General features: G+C 45.1%; 7 protein-coding genes across 11 annotated transcripts; 5 read left to right on the top strand and 2 right to left on the bottom strand.

The window, feature by feature from the left end:
* Positions 1 to 2: 2 nt before the first annotated feature.
* Positions 3 to 720, top strand: LOC117137605. Its single transcript, XM_033299124.1, has 2 exons — positions 3 to 112; positions 180 to 720. Exons 1-2 carry the CDS (start codon positions 82 to 84, stop codon positions 665 to 667), a joined length of 519 nt encoding a protein of 172 aa, XP_033155015.1. The 5' UTR covers positions 3 to 81; the 3' UTR covers positions 668 to 720.
* A 24-nt stretch (positions 721 to 744) lies between these two features.
* LOC117137607 lies at positions 745 to 1,671 on the top strand. Of its 3 annotated transcripts, none has more exons than XM_033299129.1 (2): positions 745 to 755; positions 842 to 1,671. In XM_033299129.1, exon 2 carries the CDS (start codon positions 859 to 861, stop codon positions 1,339 to 1,341), a length of 483 nt encoding a protein of 160 aa, XP_033155020.1. In that variant the 5' UTR covers positions 745 to 755; positions 842 to 858; the 3' UTR covers positions 1,342 to 1,671. The 3 variants fall into 3 exon arrangements, with proteins under 3 accessions (XP_033155020.1, XP_033155019.1, XP_033155018.1); XM_033299128.1 differs by having other exon boundaries at positions 745 to 790; positions 845 to 1,671; XM_033299127.1 differs by having other exon boundaries at positions 745 to 790.
* A 107-nt stretch (positions 1,672 to 1,778) lies between these two features.
* LOC117137606 lies at positions 1,779 to 2,591 on the top strand. Its single transcript, XM_033299125.1, has 2 exons — positions 1,779 to 1,912; positions 1,974 to 2,591. The coding sequence occupies exons 1-2, from the start codon at positions 1,879 to 1,881 to the stop codon at positions 2,441 to 2,443; spliced, it is 504 nt and encodes a 167-aa protein (XP_033155016.1). The 5' UTR covers positions 1,779 to 1,878; the 3' UTR covers positions 2,444 to 2,591.
* Positions 2,592 to 2,703: 112 nt separating this feature from the next.
* LOC117137603 (transformer-2 sex-determining protein) lies at positions 2,704 to 5,031 on the top strand. Of its 3 annotated transcripts, none has more exons than XM_033299121.1 (6): positions 2,704 to 2,857; positions 2,931 to 3,070; positions 3,552 to 3,705; positions 3,764 to 3,892; positions 4,173 to 4,542; positions 4,604 to 5,031. In XM_033299121.1, exons 2-6 carry the CDS (start codon positions 2,955 to 2,957, stop codon positions 4,624 to 4,626), a joined length of 792 nt encoding a protein of 263 aa, XP_033155012.1. In that variant the 5' UTR covers positions 2,704 to 2,857; positions 2,931 to 2,954; the 3' UTR covers positions 4,627 to 5,031. The 3 variants fall into 3 exon arrangements, with proteins under 3 accessions (XP_033155012.1, XP_033155013.1, XP_033155014.1); XM_033299122.1 differs by having other exon boundaries at positions 2,926 to 3,070; XM_033299123.1 differs by lacking the exon at positions 2,704 to 2,857 and adding an exon at positions 3,129 to 3,316 and having other exon boundaries at positions 2,978 to 3,070.
* Positions 5,028 to 5,784, bottom strand: LOC117137608 (biogenesis of lysosome-related organelles complex 1 subunit 1). The gene is made up of 2 exons (XM_033299130.1): positions 5,647 to 5,784; positions 5,028 to 5,588 (listed from the first exon to the last, which is right to left on the bottom strand). Exons 1-2 carry the CDS (start codon positions 5,705 to 5,707, stop codon positions 5,206 to 5,208), a joined length of 444 nt encoding a protein of 147 aa, XP_033155021.1. The 5' UTR covers positions 5,708 to 5,784; the 3' UTR covers positions 5,028 to 5,205.
* Positions 5,785 to 5,851: 67 nt separating this feature from the next.
* Positions 5,852 to 11,424, top strand: LOC117136130 (DNA-directed RNA polymerase I subunit RPA1). The gene is made up of 10 exons (XM_033296833.1): positions 5,852 to 6,274; positions 6,332 to 6,695; positions 6,760 to 8,125; positions 8,180 to 8,673; positions 8,729 to 9,014; positions 9,081 to 10,008; positions 10,064 to 10,268; positions 10,329 to 10,446; positions 10,503 to 10,602; positions 10,660 to 11,424. The coding sequence occupies exons 1-10, from the start codon at positions 5,932 to 5,934 to the stop codon at positions 11,382 to 11,384; spliced, it is 4,929 nt and encodes a 1,642-aa protein (XP_033152724.1). The 5' UTR covers positions 5,852 to 5,931; the 3' UTR covers positions 11,385 to 11,424.
* A 538-nt stretch (positions 11,425 to 11,962) lies between these two features.
* LOC117136131 (liver carboxylesterase 2) lies at positions 11,963 to 14,482 on the bottom strand. Its single transcript, XM_033296834.1, has 3 exons — positions 14,156 to 14,482; positions 13,999 to 14,091; positions 11,963 to 13,833 (listed from the first exon to the last, which is right to left on the bottom strand). The coding sequence occupies exons 1-3, from the start codon at positions 14,273 to 14,275 to the stop codon at positions 11,989 to 11,991; spliced, it is 2,058 nt and encodes a 685-aa protein (XP_033152725.1). The 5' UTR covers positions 14,276 to 14,482; the 3' UTR covers positions 11,963 to 11,988.
* Between the last annotated feature and the right edge of the window lie 958 nt (positions 14,483 to 15,440).

Raw genomic sequence — 15,440 nt, 5'->3', positions numbered from 1 at the left:
ATGTATGTATGTATTTCCGAGCAGTAAGTATAAAAGTCGAGCAGGGGAAGAACCATTTCTATTAACAACAAGGTTTTCAAGATGACAACATCTGCTGTAGAAGCTCCCAATAGTAAGTTTAGTTTAAACTTTACAGAGGCATATTATAATGATGTACATATGTATATTATAATCTACAGGTGCATATCCCGATCTAGAAAAGCGACTGGAAAGGTATTTGCGAAGTGTGTTCGGCCTCAAGGAAATCGATACTAAAAATGAGTACGATCCAACCGAAGTGGAGTACTTTGGACTTCTGAGTTTATGCGATGTTCGAGCGCCTCGCCGAAAACTGTGGTACATGTACTATGCGACGACAGATCAGGTGGACAAAACTGTGGATCAGATCCATCGTAAATATGGCCAAAGGAATATGTACGAGCTGTTCAGAAAACCGGTATATACAGGGGCTGGAATGCGATCCCGGGTTAAGCACCACTTCAAAGAACTTAAGTGGCAAGTAAAGGGAAATATTTTGGAAGCCCCTCAAAATAGCTCCTTCAATGACGAGAAAGTGGTAAACACAATCGCAGATTTATATCAGGACGAAAGGAGAAGATACTTCGATTACCTTATGTCTAGTAGTAATCTGTATAAATCGTGTACATATCGACACATAAATGCATAACAGAGTTTCATTTCTGTATAAGATTTTCTAGAATAAAGCTTTAATAAATACATAAATGCAAACCAGTATTCTTTTAACGCTTGTTGAGGTAGGAAGGCAAAATTGCCGAACGCTTATCAATGGGTAAAGCCTATGAATCACCTTAAGTTTTCATCTGATTACATTTCTTAATAGCAGGGAATATTGGCAACATGGACGATAAGTTGGAAAAGTACTGGAGACGTCTATTTTATATGAAGTCAGTTGCAGAACCCACTCCTTTGGATCCTGATACGATAGAATATTTCGGAATATTCAGTATTGACGAGCCAAATGTCGCCACCCAAAAACGGTGGTACATTTATTATGGCCTTAGATCAGAAAGGTTAAAGGTTCTGGAAAGGATTCGCAAGAAATATGGCAATAGGAATGTCAGAGAAATATTTCTGATCGCAACATTCAGCGGAGTGGGATTTCATAAAATCGTCAGAGAATATTTCTCCAACTTAAAATGGTTCACAAGCAGAAATCTATTGGAAGCTCCACTAAATAGTTATTATAATGATGAAAGACTCGTGAAAACAGTTTCAGACTTGCATAACAAGGAGCAAAAAAGAATCTTCGACTATATAATGATACAACACGACTGGTTTCGACGGTATAATGATCAAAAACCACCACCTGCTAAACATTAAACTAACTAAAAACATCGACTAACAGTTACCCGTTACTTAATGAGAATTCGACAACAATAATTGAATGGACTAATCTTTTGACTAAAAGCGATATCTGTATATGTATATAAGGGGTATTTGTAATACATATTACAACCTATTGGTCAAGTTAAATGATTTATAAAAATGTGTCGAATAAAATATGTACACACACAAGTAGCTTGCGGTTATATTAGTACATATCTTGGAGTCAAAAGGCACAGTCATAGATGTGTCGACCCATCCAATCATCCTAATCAAGAAACATAAACACCCTATTTCTCTGCATTAGTAGGTATTAAAAAAAAAAACAAAACAATTAAAGCTCACTATTTTTCGATAGTCCACAGGGTTGCATTAAAAAGCTCTTTTGTTGTGAAATTGGAAATCGTAAACAGAACGAAACAAACATTTTGCAAATCAGTTGAAATCGAATTCGTTGGGTATTTAAGAAGAGTGCGTAGGAAGTTAACACGCATTCAGCAGTCAGAGAAGGAATAGTCAACTCGTTATTAAAATATGACAACAAATTCAGTAATTGATAAGAACTCGGGTAATTAAAACGGCAAATTATTTATTTGGAACATCCACGATGATTAATACCCGATTTGCAGAAGGAGATTACGACCTGGATGAGGAAATCGACAGCCATTTGAGGAGATTGTTCTATATAAAACCAAAAGCTGCAACACCCAAACTCAATCCCTACATAGTGGAATTCTTTGGAGTTCTTAGCTTAACAGATCTCCGTGCCCCACAAAGAAAGCTATGGGTCATATATCACGCCAAGCAGCCGGATCTGGACAAGACCGTAGATGCGATCCACGAGAAGTACGGCAAGAAGAATATGTTTGATCTGTACCGCACCCCAGTTTTCAGTGGAGTTGCTCTGCGGGAGAGTGTGAGGAAGCACTTCTCGAACCTCAAGTGGTTTACGACGGGAAATCTCCTGGAAGCCCCACCTAAAAGCCACTTCAACGACGAGAAAGTGGTGAAAACCATCACGGATCTACATCATCTGGAACAGCAGAGACTATATAATTATGTGATGGTGAAGAATATGTGGTATATGCGGTACCGCTAACCGAACCTGTGATAGTTCTATGTAAAAGGAAAAATCACAAAATTCATTTAACATAATGGTTTGCTACCCAATCAAATAGTATTGTTTGATTGAAGTAAAACTTTTTTTAAATCCCTATACTTTGTTGAATAAAGTACATAATAAGTATGCTGATTTAATTTGTTACTTATATTCGGAAACATTAAACTCCAAGACTTTAAATTCCTCTTGTGTTTTTTTTTCAAATGGATGACAACGCCGCATAAGGGTTAAAGTGCCTATCGATAACGCACGTCTTCGCCAATCGCCACCCCTGTCGAAGCGTGCGTCTTTCTAAACGCAGACAGAAAAAATAAAACCTGTCAAGGGCTAACATTTAATTGGTAAACACTGCTTGGGTGCGCCATATAGCAGGGAATCAAACCCTCAAAAATGGTAAGTACAGCAATCCAAATAGTGTGCACCCATTCATGTTCTTTATTCGCCACCAATGCTCCGATAAGCGAAGTTTCGATAGGTAGGCAAAAAGCAAATGGATCGGGAGCCACTCAGTAGCGGGCGTCTCCATTGCAGCGCCAGATATAAACACAAGCGATCGGCGTCATCATCGTCAGCGGGGACAACTTCATCCGGACACAAGGATCGCAGGTAAATGTGTACACACATATGTGAGACGACCCTAAACGATACCTCTTTTGACATGAAGCATCGAGTAGTTTTGACTGGCAGTTTGGAAAAAAAGGTTCAACTGTCATAGGGCCATTTCATTTGGATTTGCCCTCTCAGCCGATTCAGCTGGTGCTCTTGCCAAGAAAGTAAAAACCAAAAATCCTTCAAGCCGATTTCATTTCATTTGAAGAAGAAACCAACCAACCAACCAACGAACATCACTATGTAAGAACCCACCGAAGCAATCATTTTCATTCTACGTCCAACTACCAACGAATTTGGCCGAAAGAGGTCGAACCCAACCGTAGCATTTGTCAAGTCACACAAATTTTCCAACTGTCAGTTAGCAAGAAGTGCAAGAACCACCCGAAATACAAAATTTTCCAACTGTCAGTTGGCAAGACCCGCAAGAACGAACCGCAAGATAATCTTATTTCATTCCATTTCACATCGAATCAAGGTCTGACTACGATTACTATGGCAGTCGCCGGCAACAGCGGTCCTCCTCTCGCCGACGCTCCCGTTCGCGTTCCTCCTCGGGGTCGCCGCAACCGGAGCCGCGTCTTCGCTCCGTACGTTCGCCACACGATCGCGACAAGTCGCACAAGTCTCGCGTAAGCCATTCTGCCGATTAATGCTTCCTTTCAATTCTAAAGATCTTCGGCGTTCCAGGAACAGCCAAAAGCAAGCCGCTGCATAGGAGTCTTCGGACTGAATACAAATACCTCGCAGCACAAGGTCCGCGAGCTGTTCAACAAGTACGGACCCATCGAGCGCATCCAGATGGTGATTGACGCACAAGTAAGTCGGTTTTTAAAAAGCATTGCTAAGATATTTCCTGCCTGAATCGTATTGTGTAGACAAATCAGCTGAAGCCCTGCAGTTTTGTCTTAATTTCTGGCTAGATAAAATTTGATAGCGATTGTGAGTTTTTGTGTATTCCAAACTAAAAGCTAAAGGCTTGCTTTCACAGTGGCATATTGTTCGAAGGACATATTTATATTGATCCCGAAATCAATATGTATTCAGTTGTTAGGAAAATACAAACATAGATTAAACCTTAATATCTTCTGACATACAGACACAGCGTTCCCGGGGCTTTTGTTTCATTTACTTTGAGAAACTTAGCGATGCCCGTGTGGCCAAGGACAGCTGCTCTGGAATAGAGGTGGATGGTCGCCGTATTCGCGTCGATTTCTCTATAACCCAACGTGCCCATACCCCAACTCCGGGTGTGTATTTGGGTCGTCAGCAGCGTGGAAAAGCTCTACGCTCATATTCGCCGCGAAGAGGACGCCGTCCGTATCACGATCGCTCCGCTTCGCCCCATGACAACTATAATCGTGATCGGTATAATTACCGCAACGATCGCTACGATCGTAATCTCCGCAAGAGCCCTAGTCGCAACCGCTACACTCGCAACAGAAGCCGTTCACGCTCCCCCCAACTACGTAAAGTTTATTCCTCCGTCTATTTAATCAAATGTTTATCCTGAATATTTTCCACGATTAGATCGCACTTCATCGCGCTATTAGAACGCCTAGGGAGGAGGCTAAGTTGCCCTTACTGGATTGCGTCAAGCGGGCTGTAAAGGAGCATACGACTGAAATATTGTGTTTTGGTGAATCCCATCCCATGTAATGCATTTGGTTGGCGAACAGCTCACAACTAGACTAATTCTCAAATTCATTTTTCACCCAAAACACCTTTTAATCATAATTATTCGTTAACCATTATTAATGCTGTGCAAAAACGTAAATTGTTAATATAAAATCAATTACCAACATTACATACTGAGGTCCGCATAGATTGTGATATGTATTTTAAAGGAACTGCAGCAAACTGATAATGATAACAACATTAAACTAATTTTAATTATAAATGCCATTGTGCAGCAGGTACAAAATAAAAATGAATTTGTACACAAACTCTACGATTAACTTGTGAATAGGTGTTTTATTGAATTGGTCGCACATATCATTTACTTAAGCTTCTATAAATTTCAGTTTAATTTGGATTAACTAGGTTTGTATGGGAAACGGAATCGATCAACCACTTACTCAAAGGGCCTCCACAGGATACAAGTGCAATGCAATGCATTCTTTGGAAAAGGCTCAAGTAGCACTGGGATTTGCACTTGCCGACGCTGAAGTTGAGGCCTCGAGGGCTGTTCCAGCTCCGCTCGATGTCTGTGTCGCTCGAGAGGCTTTGTATGCCAGCTCTAGGGTCTGGTTAATAGTATGCATGTCACCCTCTATGCTGCGTGCCCAGTTCTCCACGTCTCCGAGATCCTTTAGGGCAGTGCTGAATTGGTCGATGAGTTGCAGCCATTGGTGGGTCTGCTTGGCGAAATTGGTGGCGCCCAAGTGTAGTTGCTTGGCCTCGGCGTCCAGGCGCTTCTGGTTCAGGTAGGCCTGAGCCACGCCCACATTTAGGGTGTCCACCAGAGACTGAGTGAGCTCATTGGACGCTTCTATTGCCTCCTTTCGACGCACCTCTGAAAATTCAGCCTTGTAATTGTTTGTGCCAAATAAAAACCACAATTGGCCTTGTACCCTGCTCCTGTTTTCGCTTCGTCTGCTCCTTGTGATGCTCCTTTACCATGGAAGTTAACATATTCAAGCTTTTTGTAAACAAATCCAAAGAAAAAACAACTTTTGTCGAAACACATGAAATCAGCTGTTTTGCTAAAGGCGAGCCAAGACCGATAGATATTTTCGATAAGCAGATTGACCGTTAAAATCGTTACGGTTCCACCTCTAATAGCCACACACGTGCGCGGCTGTTGCGCTCATATTTTACTCGAGTTTTTATAGGAATCGTGGCTTAAATAAGGCAAAATGGGTTCGAAACGCGCGATGGACGTGCACATGTTTCCCTCGGACCTGGAATTCGCCGTGTTCACGGACCAGGAGATCCGCAAACTGAGCGTGGTGAAGGTGATCACAGGCATCACGTTCGATGCACTGGGACACGCGATACCCGGTGGTCTATACGACATCCGAATGGGCTCCTACGGCCGGTGCATGGATCCCTGTGGGACGTGTCTTAAGTTGCAGGACTGTCCGGGCCATATGGGCCACATAGAGCTAGGCACGCCCGTCTACAATCCCTTCTTCATTAAGTTCGTGCAGCGACTTCTCTGCATATTCTGCTTGCACTGCTACAAGCTCCAGATGAAGGGTAACTAACGACTTACTTTTATTATCATGAATGGCTAACAGCGCTCCTCTATTGCAGATCACGAACGTGAGATAATTATGTTACAGCTGCGCCTAATCGACGCGGGCTACATCATCGAAGCGCAGGAGTTGGAACTCTTTAAATCAGAAACTGTATGCCAAAACACCGACAATCTGGTGGCCATCAAAAACGGCGATATGGTGCACCCACACATTGCTGCCATGTATAGTCTGCTGGAAAAGAATGAGAAGAACTCCAGCAACTCCACTAAGACGAGTTGCTCCCTGCGCACGGCCATTACGCATTCGGCACTGCAGCGACTGGGCAAGAAGTGCAGGCACTGTAACAAGTCTATGCGTTTCGTGCGTTATATGCATCGTAGGCTGGTATTCTACGTGACTTTGGCAGATATTAAAGAACGGTAAGTAGTCAACACACAACACCAGATAATTTCTAATATAACTTCTCTTGTTTTCCTTCTTCAGCGTTGGCACGGGAGCAGAAGCCGGTGGTCAGAATAAAGTTATTTTCGCTGACGAATGCCGTCGTTATCTGCGCCAGATATACGCAAATTACCCTGAACTATTAAAGCTGCTAGTGCCTATCTTGGGGCTAAGCAACACGGATTTCACTCAGGGCGATCGTTCGCCGGTGGATCTGTTCTTCATGGACACGCTTCCGGTGACGCCGCCGCGCGCTCGACCACTGAACATGGTCGGTGACATGCTAAAGGGAAATCCCCAAACGGACATCTACATTAACATCATTGAAAACAACCATGTATTGAATGTGGTACTCAAGTACATGAAGGGCGGCCAGGAGAAGCTCACAGAAGAGGCTAAGGCCGCCTATCAAACACTAAAGGGTGAAACAGCCCATGAGAAATTGTATGCGGCTTGGTTGGCTCTTCAAATGTCGGTGGATGTGCTCCTCGATGTTAATATGTCCCGAGAAATGAAATCTGGTGAAGGTCTGAAGCAAATCATTGAAAAGAAGAGTGGTCTCATTCGAAGCCATATGATGGGCAAACGTGTTAACTACGCCGCTCGGACTGTCATTACTCCGGATCCCAATATAAATGTGGATGAGATTGGCATTCCTGATATTTTCGCGAAGAAGCTGTCGTATCCCGTGCCCGTGACCGAATGGAATGTTACAGAGCTGCGCAAAATGGTTATGAACGGTCCGGACGTGCATCCCGGAGCGAATTATATACAGGACAAGAACGGATTCACCACATATATACCGGCGGACAACGCCTCCAAGCGTGAGAGTTTGGCCAAGCTACTTTTGTCGAATCCCAAGGATGGCATTAAGATCGTTCATCGGCATGTTCTCAATGGCGACGTCCTACTGCTTAACCGACAGCCCTCGCTGCATAAGCCATCGATAATGGGTCACAAGGCTCGCATTTTGCATGGTGAGAAGACTTTCCGTCTGCACTACTCAAACTGCAAGGCATACAACGCCGATTTCGATGGTGATGAAATGAATGCCCACTATCCGCAGAGTGAGGTGGCGAGGGCGGAGGCTTACAACCTAGTAAATGTGGCCAGCAACTATTTGGTGCCCAAGGACGGCACACCGTTGGGTGGTCTCATTCAGGATCATGTGATTTCGGGTGTAAAGCTGTCGATTCGTGGACGATTCTTCAATCGCGAAGACTACCAGCAATTGGTGTTCCAGGGACTATCTCAACTTAAAAAGGATATCAAGCTGCTGCCACCGACTATTTTAAAGCCAGCTGTGCTTTGGTCTGGAAAGCAGATCTTGTCCACCATTATCATCAACATAATTCCCGAGGGATACGAAAGAATTAATCTAGATTCATTTGCCAAGATAGCTGGAAAGGTAATTTTTTTAAAGTACATTATATACATTTTTCTCGACTTCTGTGACTTTCAGAATTGGAACGTGTCCCGTCCACGACCGGCCATTTGTGGCACAAATCCAGAAGGAAACGAGCTAAGCGAAAGCCAAGTTCAAATCAGAAACGGAGAACTGCTTGTTGGTGTTCTGGATAAACAGCAGTATGGGGCCACCACGTATGGATTGATTCACTGCATGTATGAGCTATACGGCGGCGATGTGTCAACTCTGCTGCTTACCGCTTTCACGAAAGTATTTACCTTCTTCCTGCAACTAGAAGGTTTTACTTTGGGTGTCAAAGATATTCTGGTTACCGACGTAGCAGATCGTAAGAGACGGAAGATTATTCGCGAGTGTCGCAATGTGGGAAACAGTGCAGTAGCTGCTGCTCTAGAATTGGAAGATGAGCCGCCGCACGATGAGCTGGTTGAGAAAATGGAAGCGGCATATGTAAAGGATTCGAAGTTCCGAGTGCTTTTGGATCGTAAATACAAATCAGTCTTGGATAGCTACACAAATGACATTAATAGGTGAGTTTAGTCAAAACGGAACAACAGGCCATATTAACATTTTTTCTTTTTCTAGTACTTGTCTGCCCAGAGGTCTGATTACCAAGTTCCCATCAAACAATCTGCAATTGATGGTTTTATCTGGTGCCAAGGGATCCATGGTGAACACCATGCAAATCTCCTGTCTGCTCGGACAAATTGAGTTAGAAGGAAAGCGACCGCCTTTGATGATATCCGGCAAGTCTCTACCCAGCTTTACTTCCTTCGAAACCTCGCCCAAGTCTGGAGGTTTTATCGATGGACGTTTTATGACCGGTATTCAGCCGCAGGACTTCTTCTTCCATTGCATGGCTGGTCGTGAAGTAAGTGCGGAATAATTTCCAAAAATTCTTTACTTGTATTTATTATTTACCTTTATAAAATTGTAGGGTCTCATTGATACTGCTGTAAAAACATCGCGTTCCGGTTATCTTCAGCGCTGTCTTATTAAACATCTGGAGGGCCTAAGTGTCCATTATGATCTCACTGTACGCGATAGTGACAATAGTGTGGTTCAGTTCCTATATGGCGAGGATGGCTTAGACATTCTGAAGTCCAAGTTTTTCAACGATAAGTTCTGCGCTGACTTCCTTACACAGAACGCCACGGCAATTCTACGCCCTACTTATCTTCAATTGATGAAGGATGAGGAACAGCTAGCCAAGGTCCAGCGCCACGAGAAGCACATCCGCAGCTGGCAGAAGAAAAAGCCAGCTAAGCTACGTGCCGCCTTCACTCATTTCTCCGAGGAGCTCCGCGAGGAGGTGGAGGTGAAGCGACCCAATGAGATTAATAGCAAAACAGGTCGTCGGCGCTTTGATGAGGGCCTCCTAAAATTATGGAAAAAGGCCGATGCAGAGGACAAGGCTTTATACCGCAAGAAGTACGCCCGTTGTCCAGATCCCACGGTAGCTGTATACAAGCAGGATCTTTACTATGGCAGTGTGTCAGAAAGAACGAGCAAACTCATTACCGATTATGCCAAGAGGAAGCCAGCACTGAAGGAGACTATAGCCGATATTATGCGAGTTAAGACAATTAAGTCGCTAGCGGCGCCAGGTGAGCCAGTAGGTCTGATAGCAGCCCAATCGATAGGAGAACCCTCGACTCAGATGACATTGAACACTTTCCATTTTGCGGGTCGTGGTGAGATGAACGTGACTCTGGGTATTCCTCGACTACGAGAAATTCTTATGCTGGCCTCATCAAACATCAAAACGCCTTCTATGGATATACCCATAAAGCCTGGTCAGCAGCATCAGGCGGAAAAGCTGCGCATAAATCTAAATTCAGTGACGTTGGCAAACCTTTTGGAATGTGAGTGCATAAATGTAAAGTTTTCGTATACAATAATTAAAATTCCCTTATATAGACGTCAACGTTAGCACTGGTTTGACTCTGGACCCGGAGCGATCCTATGAGTATGATATGCGCTTCCAATTCCTGCCCAGAGAGGTCTATAAGGAGGACTATGGTGTGCGACCCAAACATATAATCAAATACATGCACCAGACCTTTTTTAAACAACTGATTCGCGCCATCTTGAAGGTTTCAAATGCCTCTAAGACAACGAAAATGTAAGACAACTAGCTCTAGGTCCTCGAATACTGTAAGTAATAAATCTTTTGTAATTTTAGAGTTGTAATAGACGACAAAAAGGACGCTGAAAAAGATGAGGATAACGATTTGGACAACGCCGATGAAGTGGGCCGTTCTAAGGGCAAGGCTAATGATGATGATTCGTCAGACGATAACGTAAGTTATGTCTAACCAAACTTGAAATTGTAAATACATATATACTGTTTTTAAAGGACGATGACGATGCAACTGGAGTAAAGCTTAAGCAACGCAAAACAGATGAGAAGGACTACGACGACCCAGATGACGTCGAGGAACTCCATGATGCTAATGGTATGCTGAAAGTTCTATATTTTCCTAGAGGTTTTAATACTAACAACTGATTTCCAGACGATGACGACGAGGCGGAGGATGAGGACGACGAGGAAAAGGGTCAGGATGGTAATGATAATGATGGCGATGACAAAGCGGTGGAGAGGTTGCTGAGCAACGATATGGTCAAAGGGTATTCCTACGACAAGGAGAATCATTTGTGGTGCCAGGTCAAGTTGAATCTGAGTGTGCGATACCAGAAGCCCGATCTTACATCCATCATCCGGGAGTTGGCGGGTAAGAGTGTGGTCCACCAGGTGCAGCACATCAAGCGGGCCATTATCTACAAGGGCACTGATGATGAACAGCTCCTCAAGACCGACGGCATCAACATTGGCGAGATGTTCCAGCACAACAAGATTCTTGATCTGAACCGCCTTTATTCCAACGACATCCACGCGATTGCCAGGACGTACGGCATCGAAGCAGCGTCCCAAGTGATCGTTAAGGAAGTGAGCAATGTGTTCAAGGTCTATGGAATTACTGTGGATCGCCGCCACCTGTCCCTCATTGCCGATTACATGACCTTCGACGGCACCTTCCAGCCGTTGTCGCGCAAGGGCATGGAGCACTCCTCGTCGCCCCTGCAGCAGATGTCCTTCGAGTCCAGCTTGCAGTTCCTCAAGAGCGCCGCTGGATTCGGCAGATCGGATGAGCTTAGCTCGCCGTCGAGTCGATTGATGGTTGGACTCCCGGTTCGGAATGGTACTGGTGCCTTTGAGTTGCTGACGAAAATTTGTTAATTTGTTTAAATATAAATAAAAATTTTTTTAAATAAACATACATTTAACGTGTAAAATGTTGGTTTATTTAATCACGGAGAAGTGTAAACATTTAAGTTAAAAGTACATATACAAAGCTACAAAGAAAATTTTTGGTTTGCTTTCAGAACTTATCACAAGTCAACTGGTACTGCCAGTTCCTAACAGCCACACTCGGCTCGAATTGGCCGGCGACAGGGTCCAGGAGTTCCTCAACAGTTCCAAGTGTACCTCCAAATCCCGAACCCGTTCCAGCTCGTGTTCCTCCTCCATTTCTGACACCTCCTGCAGCTGCTGTTCCGAATCCTGCTCCAACTCCTGCTCCTCCAATAGGGTGGGTAATCTTGAAATCGTACGGTTGCAACTGCCGGGGACGTCTTGTCCGCTGTTTGTTGAGCACCTGTTCGCGTCGCTCCCCCTCAAGATTACCGTCCCCACCTCCAGATTCAGCTGCTCCGCTTCCATCCTGCTCCCGTTTCGTTGCACGACCACCTTTGCGCCAGGACTCGACATTAGCAATGCCCGAGGTGGATGGCACCTCGTCCTTCCGGCCCCCAAAGATGGTCGTCCAACGAAACCACTTATGTCATAAGCTGTAGCAATCTGATCCCGAGGATGCACTCCGTCTTCTCATTGCATTCGGGTCTCTTTTGAGTAGATAAACGCACAGGCACAGGCAGGCAAGGAGTAGGCACACTAATCCCAACATCGCATAGAATCCCTGGCGGTAGCGTGCTGCATCGGCACTCGCTTCCAAGAGTCGTACCCGCTGGCCCAGAGCTCCTCCTCCCCTCAAGTCATCCTCCCTTTCCAGTGGCATTAACACCTGCCAGAATCCGTAAACCTTTTGCAAGTGATTGGAGTAGCCCGAATCCAGTTGATTGCTGGCCGTGTAGGAATTGGAGGGTGCTGCTCTATAGGTATCGTGGCGGTTGCTACGCGATAAGCTTCTATCTAACCCTTGAGCTCCTGCCTCCCCTCTAAGTAGCTTGTCCACCTCAGCCTCATCGACTGATCCTGTCTGCGGCGTCTTTGCTTGCTCTCCCAAGCTATAAACGAATGGGTTCTCCTTGTTGTAGGGTAACCAGCCGTCGTATATCCGCCCCGGAGTGGGGTTGCCATTTTTAATGAAGTTCGCAAATGCTCCTCTTATTTTGCGACATAGCTGCTCCTCCTCGCCACTGAATCTTCGACGGGCTATCTGCTGAAACAGACTCGGACCGAGGAGAAGTGGCAGATCTGAGCTGTGGGAGGCTCCGCCGAAAAGGTTTCTTCTGCCTCGCATGTCCATCGAGTGAGATTGGTCGAATACATAGGCATAGGTAGTGGTTCCATTTAAAAGCTCCAAGATTCGTGAGTAGGGTAACTCATAGAGTGATTCCGAGAGTAGTCTTTGCATTCCTGCCATCAAGTGGCTGACTCCCTCTCCCTTGCCATTGAAGTACCTCCATCTAATGGCCGCCAGTTGAGTGGAGCTCTCCTCACCCACCGACTCCAATGCTCGCATCACATTCGGCAACAATGTGTTATTGATGTACTTATGCAGCGCCACCTGACCCTCCCTGGCCACGTCGAGCCAGTAGTCCTGCAGGAAGGCTCCTTCATTGGAGGTGATGCCCAGCAGTACGGGGGGAAATGTTTTGTTACGAAGGCGTTGCTCGAGTGGCAATCCTTCGGGTAGTATTACTCCCAGCTGGGAGCTCCCGTTGCCATGGTTATAAACGCTTTCGTACGCACGGAGCAAGTCCTCCCGGCTCTTGCGCCTAAGACAACTCATCAACTGGCGACGTTGTGCCTCCTCAAATTGGCAGCCCAATTTCTGTACCAGCACCTGACCAGTTTCCACTATCCGCTTTTGGTGATTCTGACCCAAGGCTCTCATAATGGGACCGGGTGACATGAGCACCAGTTGCTTAACCTGGCTGGTATCCTCCAAAGTAGCAACCAGTGCCAGAGGTGCTCCTCCACTCCCATGCCCCAAAAGAGTAATGTGATCTGGATTGCCGCCAAAGGCATCTGCATTCCTTCGAATCCACCGCAGTGCCATCTGAACATCACTTAGGCCATAATTTCCAGGCACATTACGATGCTGTTCGCCCAGACTCAGCCATCCGTAGATATTATTACGGTACTGGACACTGACCACCACAATGCCCTCTCCGGCCAGATCCAAGCCATTGATGCGATTTCTGGGCCAGTCGTAGGCGAACTCCTCACCCGTGACAATGACCACTATGGGCAGCTTGCCGTACCGCATCCCCGACTCCGGTGTCCAAATGTTCAGGTACAGGCAGTCCTCGTCGGTGCTCACTGATCTGGGCATGGAGCCATCGGAGCTCTCGTCGTAGATGGTGTTCGCTAGCTGCGGGCACAGCGGCTTCATGGTGGTGGCCTGGAGGGTGCGGTTGAAACTGGAGCTCGGCTTGGCGGGCTGGAAACGAAAACATCTAACTTCAATCGTTGCTAATCAAATGTGGGCCAATTAAAAAGAACTCATTCTAACCTCAATAAACCTCAATGGGTTTAAAAACAAATAGTATATGTTTAAGAGATATATGCCTAATTAAAATAAGATCCAAGTTCCTTCATTACTTACAGCAAATCGTAGTTCGTTGAGGGGCGCCTGGGCGTACGGAATGCCCAGAAAGGCGTAGACAGCGCCACGTGTCCCATCCGGAAAGACCTTGAGCTGGAAGCAATAATCCAGTTTTAGCGCTTTAAAGTAATTGATTTCCAAAGTGTTATGTTCTCACCCCAATGAGATCGCCCTGCTCCAACTTAATGTGCGTCTGTTGGGCGGAAGTGAATGGCGACAGGTGAATCAGGATCGGGAGTAGCCGCCAAATCTGCTGAATCCTCAATGCATTCCACATGATTGCCAGTTGCAACGCTCACTTGTTAGCTCTCACTTTTAGCACATAACTTTTGCATAGTTCATGGTGCATTTAAGCGTATTTATTAATTATCGTACGTCGTTTTTCTGCACTTTTTTTCGACCACAAAATATATAGATATGTTTGTTTCACAGAGTTTTCGGTTTTTTCGCTGCAACTTTTCGTTCGCTCGGTGTTGAAATGAAAACTGAGCCACAAAAAAATTGTGAAACACACACCACGAATAAAGTTAGCTGCTGCCCTGGGTCGCTGAGCTAACAAAAATTTCTGCTAGAATTATTTCAATTGTTTTCTGGTGTCATTACGCCGTTGTTGCTTTTGCTGCTGCGGTGCGCAGCGAATCATTCATGCATCCATAGATCAAAACACCAGCGACACCACCAACCAACACACCAACCATCCCATTCCATTCCATTCACCAGCGAAATGAGTGTGGAAAGCAGCGGCGCGTTGGGTAGGTTGTTTATATGGCCATGGTAACGGACCTCTCAACTACATGTCGATCTGGACCCTAAAACCCAAGAGGCAGCCCTCCCGATTGGCCACCAATTGAGTCCCAACGAGGGTGGATCGGGGGTTACTAGAGTATCTTCCCTATTTTCTTACATTTGTATGGTTTAGTTTATTTTTCGAACTAATTACTCACTCAGTGAGGCATAGGTTGTGCCTCGGCATTCCGCAGAATCAGACTGAATTCATCTCTCATGTGTAAGTTTAATTAAATTGTGTAGATGCTGTCTATATTATACACTCAAATTGGTCAGCTTTCTAGCATATTCTTTGGGCAGTCTTCTTCACCAAACTGAATCTATAACGATTTTGGATGTATCTACAGTTGCTAAAAGTATCCAAACCTTAGAAAAACTAAGCGCTATGCATTTTTATGGTTTTTATAAAATGTTATCAAGATTCTTTGGCTAACTTTTAAAACTTCTCGAGCCTCCCTCGTTCTTGTTTTTCATTGAATTCCGCACTGCTGTTAATGTCAAACATAAATTTTTCTCTGCTTCACAACTCTCTATCCCTCTCCCTTTCCCGCCCTCGTGCCATCTCACTTCCGCCTGTGGCAAATGAAGTTGTCGCTGGGTTTTTGGGGTCTGCAGCGCAGATAATGTACCATAATGCTGCCGTAATTTCCCCACTT

The sequence above is a fragment of the Drosophila mauritiana genome, chromosome 2R (assembly GCF_004382145.1).
Source record: "Drosophila mauritiana strain mau12 chromosome 2R, ASM438214v1, whole genome shotgun sequence".
In the NCBI taxonomy this organism is placed as follows: domain Eukaryota; kingdom Metazoa; phylum Arthropoda; class Insecta; order Diptera; family Drosophilidae; genus Drosophila; species Drosophila mauritiana.
Note: the sequence above shows the minus strand (reverse complement) of the source record. Positions and strands in the feature narration are given on the sequence as shown.

Bases quoted from the DNA above. Each gene is read 5' to 3' on its own strand.
- LOC117137605 (XM_033299124.1), top strand. From the start codon at position 82: ATGACAACATCTGCTGTAGAAGCTCCCAATA. The intron at 113-179 runs GTAAGTTTAGTT...TATAATCTACAG, and splicing joins TGCTGTAGAAGCTCCCAATA to GTGCATATCCCGATCTAGAA.
- LOC117137606 (XM_033299125.1), top strand. From the start codon at position 1,879: ATGACAACAAATTCAGTAATTGATAAGAACTCGG. The intron at 1,913-1,973 runs GTAATTAAAACG...CCCGATTTGCAG, and splicing joins AGTAATTGATAAGAACTCGG to AAGGAGATTACGACCTGGAT.
- LOC117137603 (XM_033299121.1), top strand. From the start codon at position 2,955: ATGGATCGGGAGCCACTCAGTAGCGGGCGTCTCCATTGCAGCGCCAGA. The intron at 3,071-3,551 runs GTAAATGTGTAC...CATCGAATCAAG, and splicing joins TCCGGACACAAGGATCGCAG to GTCTGACTACGATTACTATG. The intron at 3,893-4,172 runs GTAAGTCGGTTT...TCTGACATACAG, and splicing joins AGATGGTGATTGACGCACAA to ACACAGCGTTCCCGGGGCTT.
- LOC117137608 (XM_033299130.1), bottom strand. From the start codon at position 5,707: ATGTTAACTTCCATGGTAAAGGAGCATCACAAGGAGCAGACGAAGCGA. The intron at 5,589-5,646 runs GTACAAGGCCAA...CTGAATTTTCAG, and splicing joins GAAGCGAAAACAGGAGCAGG to AGGTGCGTCGAAAGGAGGCA.
- LOC117136130 (XM_033296833.1), top strand. From the start codon at position 5,932: ATGGGTTCGAAACGCGCGATGGACGTGCACATGTTTCCCTCGGACCTG. The intron at 8,674-8,728 runs GTGAGTTTAGTC...TTCTTTTTCTAG, and splicing joins TACACAAATGACATTAATAG to TACTTGTCTGCCCAGAGGTC. The intron at 10,269-10,328 runs GTAAGACAACTA...TTGTAATTTTAG, and splicing joins GCCTCTAAGACAACGAAAAT to AGTTGTAATAGACGACAAAA.
- LOC117136131 (XM_033296834.1), bottom strand. From the start codon at position 14,275: ATGTGGAATGCATTGAGGATTCAGCAGATTTGGCGGCTACTCCCGATC. The intron at 14,092-14,155 runs GTGAGAACATAA...TATTGCTTCCAG, and splicing joins AGCAGGGCGATCTCATTGGG to CTCAAGGTCTTTCCGGATGG. The intron at 13,834-13,998 runs GTAAGTAATGAA...TTTCGTTTCCAG, and splicing joins TCAACGAACTACGATTTGCT to CCCGCCAAGCCGAGCTCCAG.